Source organism: Lycium barbarum, chromosome 12 (assembly GCF_019175385.1).
Source record: "Lycium barbarum isolate Lr01 chromosome 12, ASM1917538v2, whole genome shotgun sequence".
NCBI lineage: Eukaryota > Viridiplantae > Streptophyta > Magnoliopsida > Solanales > Solanaceae > Lycium > Lycium barbarum.
In genome coordinates this window covers 98,993,411-99,004,422 of record NC_083348.1, presented here as the reverse complement: position 1 = coordinate 99,004,422, position 11,012 = coordinate 98,993,411, and the positions used below count along the sequence as shown (strand labels likewise).

At 35.8% G+C, this 11,012-nt stretch overlaps 2 protein-coding genes across 3 annotated transcripts; one reads left to right on the top strand and one right to left on the bottom strand.

Moving 5' to 3' along the window:
* Positions 1-802: 802 nt before the first annotated feature.
* On the top strand, positions 803-4,927 carry LOC132622466 (uncharacterized). Of its 2 annotated transcripts, XM_060337073.1 has the most exons (4): positions 803-1,035; positions 1,625-2,550; positions 2,644-2,972; positions 3,057-4,927. In XM_060337073.1, exons 2-4 carry the CDS (start codon positions 2,357-2,359, stop codon positions 3,653-3,655), a joined length of 1,122 nt encoding a protein of 373 aa, XP_060193056.1. In that variant the 5' UTR covers positions 803-1,035; positions 1,625-2,356; the 3' UTR covers positions 3,656-4,927. The 2 variants fall into 2 exon arrangements, with proteins under 2 accessions (XP_060193056.1, XP_060193057.1); XM_060337074.1 differs by lacking the exon at positions 803-1,035 and having other exon boundaries at positions 1,166-2,550.
* An 866-nt stretch (positions 4,928-5,793) lies between these two features.
* Positions 5,794-10,508, bottom strand: LOC132623233 (uncharacterized). Its single transcript, XM_060337967.1, has 11 exons — positions 10,277-10,508; positions 10,091-10,172; positions 9,664-9,768; positions 9,444-9,560; positions 8,421-8,951; positions 7,607-7,962; positions 7,412-7,511; positions 7,268-7,327; positions 7,083-7,166; positions 6,847-6,963; positions 5,794-6,530 (listed from the first exon to the last, which is right to left on the bottom strand). Exons 2-11 carry the CDS (start codon positions 10,148-10,150, stop codon positions 6,228-6,230), a joined length of 1,833 nt encoding a protein of 610 aa, XP_060193950.1. The 5' UTR covers positions 10,151-10,172; positions 10,277-10,508; the 3' UTR covers positions 5,794-6,227.
* Between the last annotated feature and the right edge of the window lie 504 nt (positions 10,509-11,012).

Genomic DNA, 11,012 nt, shown 5'->3' with positions numbered 1-11,012 from the left:
TCCTTAATTACATCTTGATATCCATATCAACATGTTTTATTTTTCCCACGGATGTTACTCATTGTAAACACTGATTCCTATGGACCTTACACCCACTGTGTAAAAGAGAAACATAGATGTTACTATGGCACCTACTTTTGTTATAAACTGCACAAGATGACCTCTTAAGTTCCCTTTGTCGCCAAATTTTGTTGTGAACAATTTCAGTCTTAGCTGGAAATACCCCTGCATATAGATCGTAAACGAAAAGTGGAAAAAAAGACCCTAATTCAGTATGTAAACTAAAGTAGTCGTTGCGAGCGAAGAAGTCATTTTATTATTTCTTAGTTGTGTTTCACTGGTATATCTTCAGCGATTCGCCCTGATTTTATTTTTCAGCCCGTAAATGTATTTTCTAGCAAATCTGGACCACCATCAGCACATCTTTCCTTAGAACATGGTCCAAAAACTCTAAAACGACGCACGCTGTCCTAATTGAACATGTCACTATAGAGTATAGACAACAAATTATTTATTCGCAGACAACCCTACTCCTGTCTCTTTTATGTTTTCCATTTCAATTTCGGTCTTACCTGTTTGGAGTCCGGAGTCTAAAGGGCATAAAAATACACGGTATAAATCAAAAGGGAGTTGCCTTTCATTTATATACCAAAACGGGTATAATGTGGATTCCTCCACGTTATACCCCAATTTTTTTTGCCATTGTCAGAATCACAACAAACAAAAAAAATAAAAAATAAAAAAATGGTATAACGTGGACTGATCCACGTTATACAAAATTATTTGTATAACGTGGATCAGTCCACATTTTACAACATATATATGTAAAACGTGGGACTGTCCACGACTCATCCTCATCCCCAAAATTGTTGCCCTAATTTTTCTCCTTTCTCCTCCGCTTCTTCCTCCATTCTTTTCAAGTTACAAAATCTCTTCTCCTTCTCCTCCATTTATTTTCTTTTTAAACCCTGCATTAGAGTCTAATTTTTGGAGCAACTTCTTCATCAAAAATCTTTTGTTGCTATCTAAATTAAGGTATTTTTTCAACTCATATAATATTATATATTTATAGTAGATGTAGGATATCTGTTTGTCTTATATATCTTGTTATTTTTTATTTGTGTTATTTTAATACCTATAAGATATCTGTTTGTCTTATTTTAATTTGAACTTTAGATATGATTGTTAGAAACATTATTATATAAAAGGTCCGATTTGTTTAGTAGCACTTTTGAAGAAATTTGTTGTTATGTTACTGTTATTTTTGTGGATTGTTATATAAAAGATCTGAATTGTTAAGTTTTTCATTGTACCTTTAATGTGATATTTATATAGCCAGAAAAGTGAAACTTAATTGATGCCTCACTAGCCCAAAAAAAAGATACTTAAAATGTCATGATAATGCTTTATTATGTGGGACCTAAGTCCAAGTGGGTGGACAATTATTTTGTCTATACCTTATAGGTATTAATGTGGTCCACTATCAGTGGTTTCTAAATAAGGCGTATGGAAGTTGGCTTTATCTTGCCAGTGCATATTTGTTCTGCTAAAATTGGAATAATATTTTTTTTAATAGTAAGTTACTCCAAATAGCTTGATGTGGACTTCAATTTTTTTTTCTAAGGTATGGAGCTTCCACGGGTATCCCTACATCCGGAGCCAGAAGTGTACGATGTGTTAACACTCCAGGAGAAGCATCGATCACAGGCTGTGTGGGATGGCGCCTTGAGAGGACTGACCGGATGCCTGTTTCCACGCCGCGCAGATACTGAATTTTGTAAGCACGTGAAGCGTCATCCTTTTCATCCTCACATCCTTGACTACTTTGGCCTGTGTGGATTTAGGAGAGTAGTACAGGTAGGATGTGTATCATATGATTGGGCAGTCATCACTGCACTTATAGAGAGATGGCGTCCTGAGACGCACACCTTTCATCTGTGTACGGGTGAGGCGACCATCACATTACAAGATATTGCGCTCATGTTTGGCATGGTTGTTGATGGTAATCCCTTGAATGATGTTAATGCTAGAAATATAAGTATTGTTGGGTGGCAACAATTAATCCATGAGCTTACTGGTTGGGCAACCGGTCTGGATTGTTTTAATGGTGTTAGTAGGTTAGAAGTAAATAAATTAATTGAATATATTAGAGGCTTAGATGACTTTACAGATCAGACCCCAGAAATTGATGTGCAACAGCGGGTTAGGTTGTACTTGCTATGGCTTTGTGGTGGCACGATATTTCCGGATAAGTCCGGTGACTTACTTAATTTAGACTATTTGCTTGACATGCGTGACCTTAGAGCAATGAGTAGACGATGAGTTTGATATTCGGGGTACTACGTATCTTCCCGCTATGAATATTGGGCTTCAAAGAGGTGTACTTCAACAAGAAACAATGGTAGGAGTTGGTAGCCAGTCACATAACTTTGGTTGGACTATGCAGAGCTGTGATATTCCTGGACCGAGTAGTGCTCCAGATACAAGTGAATTAGGTGGCGGGAGTATAGTTCGATATCGCCCTACTCAAGTGGAGTCATTTACGGAAAGGTAAATATAACGATGTTTTGTTCGCTTAAACTAGGAGACTTCTAACTAATTGTTTTTGAGATTTGAACGCTTTGAATTTTCTTATATTTGTAGGTGTAACGATTTTAAAGAAAACCCCGTATTAACTCAGCTCACACAAATTGTGAGCAATAATGATGTAGCTAATGATCACTCCGATGAGTCAAATAGTGATATCCCATTAGATCACGCAGAAACAGACGATGATCGTTCATCTGATGATGATGGTCATTCTTATGAAGACATTACTGCTCGAAGTGATGGTAACGTTATCTACCATTCTAATGCGATTCCATATTTGGATAACACAGAAGAAGGCCCGGATGATTTTGCCTTCATGAGAGATGACGGTCCAGTTCGATCTGCACTTTGGGATCGTAAAAAACCTGAATTTATCAAATCAGGTTAGTATAGTGGCAATGAATATTCTTTTTCTTTGTTGGCCCATTTTTAGGGGGTTGATAATTTTCCTTGTATTATGCAATTAGGTATGTTATTTCAGAACAAGCAGCAAATGAAAGGCGTAGTGAGAAAATATTGTCTCAAAGAAAAGAAAGAGTTCATTTGTGATCAGTCCAAAGGTAAATTTTGGAGGGTTATTAGCAAGCGTCATATGTTGGGATGTGAGTGGATGATCCATTTTAGAGAAATTTCAAGTGATATGTGGAAGGCAGGCAAAACGGTTCTCCAACACAGTTGTCTCACGGATGATTACAGAAAGGATCATTCCAATTTGAACAGTCACCTAATTACTACTACGTTGATACCATATATTATGGTCGATCCATACATCAGTATTAAGTCAGTTCAGAAAAAATACAAGGATTGCATACGTTTACTCTTAGTTATAGAAAAACATAAAAGGGGCGTAAGAAAGCTATTGAAATGGTATTTGGTGATTTTGAAACCTCCTTCAAGACATTGCCCTGACACATGGCTGCCTTACAATATTTCAATTTGGGGACCGTTGTTGAGTGGAAGCACCAATCAACTACAATGCAAGGTGAACGCATCTTCACATTTCTTTTCTGAGCTTATAAACCAAGCATTGATGGATTCAAAAATTACAGGTCTGTCATCTCAATAGACGGCACTCATCTGTACGGTAAGTATGAGATGAAACTGCTAATTGCTGTTGGAATTGATGCGAACAATAACATTTTTTCACTTGCATATGCTATTGTTGCACGCGAGAGCTTTAAGTCTTGGACGTGGTTCCTTATGTTGTTGTGGAGACATATTGTTCGTGAGAGACAAGGAATTGGACTTATTTCTGACTGTCATCAGGGCATCTTGCAATATGTCCAAACACATGATTGGTTACAACCACCATCCACACACCATAGGTTTTGCATTCGGCATTTGAAAAACAACTTTAATAAAAAGTTCCTCAACAGTGACCTTGAGAAGCTAATGTGGTTGGCGGCTACAGAGCACTAGAAGAAGAAGTATAAAATGAGGATGGAACAAATCAAAAGAATGTCACCTCCAGCGCATCCGTGGTTAAAAGCTCTTCCGCAGGAGAATGGACATTGCATAAGGACAACGGTCATAGGTGGGGGGCTATGACAACGAATGTCTCCGAGTCTTACAACGATTTATTGAAGAAAGCTCGTGGATTGCCCGTTACTGCCATGGTCCGTTATACGTTTAAAAATCTTGTTGATCGATTTGTTGAGAGAAACACCCTTGCTGATTTGTTGATTGCGGATAAAAAGTTTTGGCCGCGTGCTATTGAAAAGAAGTTTGATGAATACTGGGAGAGGTCCCTAAAACATACTGACATGCAATAATACAATGCAGCTGAAGGGGTCTTTGAGATTCTGACATTTGCACTAAGGTAAGGGCGGAAATATCCATAAAGTCTCTGCCGAAGGGAAAAAGTGTTCGTGTGGGAAGTGGAGAAACTACCATATGCCATGTTCACATGCCATTAAATTTTGTGATATCCGCGGAATTCAACCAAAGACCTATGTTAGCAAGTACTATAGTTGCAGATTTTATAAGCAAACGTACAGTGGAAATTTTTCACCATTGGGTGATGAGACATATTGGCCACCTTCTCCTTTCAGTTTAATTGCAAACACTGAATACGAGCGAACTTCAGGAGCGCGGACTACAACTAGAAGGAGGAATGAAATGGATATAGCTCCAGCTCGCATGGCTAGAAAGTGTAGTACGTGCAAGCAAACAGGTCATAACAAGAATCGCTGCCCTGACAGAAATCAGTAGTTGTTGTTGCTTGTTGGTTTTTATGTTTTTTCTTAAGTCGTACGATCGTTGTTTCCTTATGTAATCTTCCAAGAATATATAACATGTCTTGTGCCGTTTAATAGTTAGTATGTAATTTAAATTTACTACTCAGTTAATGTGTGACGTTTATTTAACTTATATTTTATTTTTTATTTATGTTCGCATATATAACACATATTTAATTATTGCATGTGTTAAAATATTTGTTTGAGTTAATCATTGAAATTAACTGTATGCTTTAAAAATTAAAAAAATCAATAATTTTTTTTATTAAAAACACAGCCGAATATGATTTAAATAGAGTCAACGTCTTACAAACTATTTTTGTAAAACATTGGGGATAAAAATATATATGTTGTAAAACGTGGACTGATCGACGTTATGCAAATAATTTTGTATAACGTGGATCAGTCCACGCTATACCACTAATTTTTTTTAATTTTTTTTTTTGTTGTGATTCTGACAATGGCAAAAAAAAATTGGGGTATAACGTGGACTCCTCCACGTTATACCCGTTTTGGTATATAACTGAAAGGCAGCCCTCTTTTGGTTTATACCGTGTATTTTTATGCCCTTTAGGCTCCGGACTCTACCTGTTTGTTCCTTTTTGTTCACTCAAACAAAAGCTATTTTATAGTCTATATTTAAGGTGAAGTTTAAGATAATCTAGTATAGTTGAATAATCCAAAGCAATACAGGAGAAAGAGAGCAAGTGAAGCGAAAAATGGGAGATCAAAAAGGTCTAATCAACATGATTTTAGTTACCTAATACTGTCAACTGCATAGACTTCTTGACCAAAGATAGAGAACTTCAAGATAGACAACTAGTAATATTTCAAGCTAGAGCAAGTATTGAATGTCAAAAGAATGCTTGCCCGCCATTTTCCAAGACTGTAGAAAAGGCACTATAGAGTATTGATCACAATTTTTTGTGGCAAAGTATTTGAAAAATTGTACAATCAAATAAAAAAATTGACTCTCGAAACAGTGATATTGTCAAACAAATTGAGACAGAGAAAGTAAAATATGATGGCAGTGCCCAAAGTGTAGTCGAATGACACACAACCTTGGCCGCAGAATTAAATCTACACATATCATATCACATATACTCTGATTCCACATTCTGTTTCAGCAAGCAACATTTTTGTTTAGACTCGCGAGATTATGATCTCGTTGAGATTATTAACTCTAGGTGTCTAGGGGATACAAAGAATTTTCACAAATTGAATTTGCTACATCCTATACTGGTATCTGGAAATTCAATGACCATCACTTGGTCCGTAAACACTTTCCTCTGAAACCGTATGCTTCTCATACAGTTCCTATACCTGTACTTAGTCTTCTGTGCTAGTATAGATTTGTCCCCAACTCTGGAACTTGTGAAAGCTCAGATATATGAGAATATTTTATTGGTGTATGAGGTACCTGAAGCAGAAATTATAAGGCATTACTTGCACTAATTGTGAAAGGGGTTCTCTTCCTCGTCTCTCGAGGCTTTTCATAGTTTCATTTCTAAGTTCATCTGGTAGCTGCAGGCACACCCAGTCTAACAATGCATCTAAGTCCTTTGCAAAATCAAGAAGATACCAATCCAACAACTTGGGGATAATGAGCTTATTTGTTGCAGAAATACCAACTGCTGCTTGTAAATAATCTCTTTTTGCTGTTTCCAACTGAGTCTCAACTTGAGATGCAGTGTACACCCTCACCTTCAGTATGGAAAAGATCACAACATACAATTAGAATTACGAAAATTATTGTCATCATTTGACTTTGTGAAAATTCTTTTCTCAACCATTATGCTTTTTTACTTCTTAATTATTGCAATTACCTAATTTCTGTTTGTAGCCTTTTTTTTGGGCTGAAGGAAGTTCTAATTATGTTGAGAAAACCTTACATGTAAGGATAATCTCAAGGCACATTAGAAATATATACTTTTTGAAGTTTCCAGCTCAGGAAAATGAATAATCAAGCGTATGATTTTGCTAAAACTGAAAGGTAATGTAAATGTGTCGATGAACTTACTGCAGGGGAGGACCAACTTCCACAGGAGAGTGCAAATGTGACGAGAGGCTCAGACCACTCCAAGCCGAAAACAGTCCGAACCTTCAGCTCATTGTCTTTTGTTGACTTTGAGCATGTCTTTCAAGTGATGAAAAATAGCTTAAGAATTTGTTAAATGAAAGAAAATTTCAAAAAACAATTTCTCTAAGCTCAGACAACTGAAGAACAGATTAAAGAACATGGAAAAGGTAACTTACATATTTTAAGTGGTAAGGTAGCCTCAAGATAAAGTGCTCAATCATGATTGCATTTAGCAAATGCCCTCCCACATTAATTGTTGCCTGATGAAATTATCCGTTAATAATTATACATGTAGTAACTGATCAATTATTGTAGCATCAGCGATATTCGAAGCATGGACTAGAATGGCTAAGAAACTTGCCTTTTGCATTAGTGAGACAACTTGTTCAGTAGTCTCTGGAATACCATGCTCTACAAATGCCTGACAGATTCATGACAAAAGGAATTATCTCCTAAATCGAGTATAATATAATTTGAAACTTTAAGTAAGCATTAGGCCACTTACATTCATCACACAGGAATTGTATGTGTTTATCCAGAATGCTAGCTTCTGCTGATGGGTCAAACCCTTTAATTTCACAGATGATAGCTTGCCAAGGAGAATCCTTATGTTTAAAATGGAAGAACACAATAAGGACATACAAATACATAGATTCCTTAATCGTAATTACTAGAAAATGAATGATAGCCTGGAACTTACTTAAGTCTGTGAATCAGAAATGAAGCATTCATTTTCCGGTTTAGATTAACAGAGTTAGCATCTATATTGAGTATATATCTGTATTCTCCAATATCTTGCTTCCTAAGTTCTGAACTGATGCAATACGGATCTTGCAACTCCCTCTCCCCATTGCTTTCATTGAAGGCTTTTGCTCCTAACGAGCGAAAAGATTCTGGATTTGCTATCTTCCCTTTAGATGTGCTCAACCTTATTAAGATGCTAGACAAGCACTTCAAAATTTCTTCAGAAATTTTATTTTCTGTGCTTTCAACTTCGAATTCCCTGTCATCTGACGAAGCTAAACAGCTCTCTTGTGCCTGTTCTACAGCCCTGCACTGAACAGATAGAATTATAATAAGATCAATTCGCATGCGAAGCTTCAGATGCCAACTTTCTTGCTGGTTGCCTAGTCGGTAAATATGCTCTTCAGGCACTTGAACCTGCTTGGATTACATCTACACAAATAGAAGCAGGCTGACGAGCGGAAAAATATAGGTATGTATATTTCCAGGACAAACCAGTTACGAGAAAGTGCTTTTTCAACTCTCTCAAAATGGAATCTATTCCAAACATATATGCCATGGTTCCTTACTTCGACAGGGTACAAATATCCAAATTTGATATTTTAAAATACTTTCAGAACTATTGCTAATAACTAAGTAGCAGTCAAAAATTTGTATCCATTTTTCATGATATTATGCATGGATCAGGTATATCATGGCAAATTCTTCAGAAAAAATTGTGTCTTACAGGATGGAATCTGATAAGTGAGATCTCGAGTAAGTGTATATACCTGCAGCCTAACATCTGCTATTTGGCTGATTGATTCAGGCTTAACCGGAGGCCTTTTCGACGAAGTTTTTATCGTGTTGACTTGCTTCTGTGGAGATGCCTTATCCTTAGTAGAAGTATCAGCCGAGTGGTTCTCTTTTCCCAAGCCATCTTTCAATGAATCATTGCAATTCTTCGTAACAGTTTGTCTGCTATTTGATGTTACATCATAGCAAATTCTCGAGCTATCAAAAACGGATTCTTTTAAAAACAACTTTCTACTTGAAGCACTCCTACTTAGAGAAGGAGAAGAATGTGGAACAGATGACCCGAGATTGACCTCACTCATGGACAATGATCTTGAATGCTTTTGCTTAGGACCTTTACCATGAAACTGAGGGCATGAATCGGATAAATGGATATCATCCGTATTTCTCCTTGAGCATGTGGAAACTGCTTCTTGATAGAGACCTTGTCTATAATTAACAACCTGTACTTCAAGCCGGACCACTTCTTCTTCTAAAACAGCTACCTCAGCAAGAAGCTCTAATGTCTGCATTATTGTCATCACACAAAATTGAAGATTAATTCATAGACCAGAATGCAGCTTATACTCAATTCGTTCAATTAAACCTAGTATTTCTAAACAGAACATAAATTTTATATTTGTAAAAAATATAAAATTCAACAAATATTAAATTCTGAGCCCCGTTGCTTAGTGCTAAAAACCTTAAAAGTAAATTTGGGATCCACCTCTGATCTTAAGCAGCTGAAAGTTTAAACTTTTATGATAATTCTGCTATTAAATTTTCTTTTTCTTTGAACCCACCCAAGAATTTCAACAAATATTAAATCTTGAACCCATAATTTCAAAAGTACAATAAGTTCATGCTAAGAACTTTAAAGGTTGAATTCATCAAATTTCAGTTCAGGATCCATCTATGCTCTTAAGAGGTTGAAATTTCAACTTTTATGGATACTTCTGCAATTAGTTTTTTCTTATTTATCAAAATAGAATAGGAGAAATGTTGGTGAAACTACTGACATATTTGGGAAGATAAGGAGGAAGGCGAGGTAAAGTTCCTAAAGGTCTGTAGAAAGCCCTTTCCAAAGCTCTGTGAACATTTTCTTCATGCCTCAGCTTCTTCTTTAGCTTATCAACCTGCCAATTTGAAAGCCAAAACATAGGAAAATTTTAAGAAGCTATTTTCAGAATTAAAATGAATTATTTTCATGTTAGGAATATAAAGAAGAGACAAGAATACATCTTGAAGTAAGGCTAATTGTCTTTCTTTTGCTGCTTGACGCCTATTAGCTCTAGGCTTCTCTGAAGACAAGAATTTGGTTTGCTGTATTTCCATCTTCTTCTCCTATCAAGAATTAGATTCAACAATTCTATCAGAGCCAATTTAATAACATAACTGGATGTCTAATTAAAAGGGGTATTGAGAATATGATTAAAGCATCCAATTCAGAAAAATTGGATCCAAAGATGATAACTTTTGTCAGTATAGATGACAGTTCATAGTGTACAATATCAAGACAATGGCCAAAAAAGGAAGAAAAAGAAAAAGGAGGAAGGAGACAAAAAAAAAGAAAAGAAATCACAATAATTTAGCATAATCAGGTATGTTGCACAGCAGAGATGAAGCATGGAGAATAATTGGATTTTTCAAAAGTAGAACAACTCACCTTTTGAGGATTCAAAGGAACTTTTTTGGACTGCGGAGGCTGTCTGAATCTATTATTCATTTCTTTTTATTTTCTTGAAAATCTGCAAACAATGGTAGTATCAAAGTTTTTAAGGTAAATTCCAACCAAAGACCAATACAAAGGATTTTGAAGAATTAAATTCAGACAGGTGGAAGAACAACATACATGAAAAGGTTCAGACAGAGATAATGAAAGAAAGAAAATTGAGAGGAGAAGGGTGTGGAAGAAGAGAGGAGAGAGCGGGAAAGTTAAAGGATGAAACACAGAAAAAGGAGTAGTGGGATTGGGGAACTAGAGCATAGTAGCAAGCATCTTTGTTTGTGTTGTGTATAAATGAAGGGTATACTGTCTTACTGATCCAACTTCATATCACTATTTTATTAGTGGAAGTAGTTTCTTGTTGTAGTCTGAATACTAATATACTAATAGTGGTATGATATTGAGTATTGACCACACTAATTAGCAATAGAGTTTTAACTTAAATACGTTAAAAAAAAAAAATACACTGTTGGGTCTAGAAAAAGGTACCTACAGGCAGAATTTAGAGTTCATAGGTTCTGAACTTGCCACCGAATCCATAATTATCATAGTGACTGGGTTCATGATTAAATATTAATACATGTTTAATGAATTTTCTAATTCGAATATATAATCTAAACAAAAGTTATTGGGTTCATCGATCTCGTAAATATTACTAGTACTCTCCATCCCCCTCTGCCTACAAAAAATAACAAGTAAAGGTGATCTGATATATACAAATTATTTATATCCTCAGTAGATATTAGTTAAACTCGCAGTAGTAATATGCTGATAATAGTATGTCATATGATCGTCAAAGAATATGATGAATGAATGGCCATCTGAGTCCCGAGCTCGAGCATTTGACAAAAAAGTAAAAAAG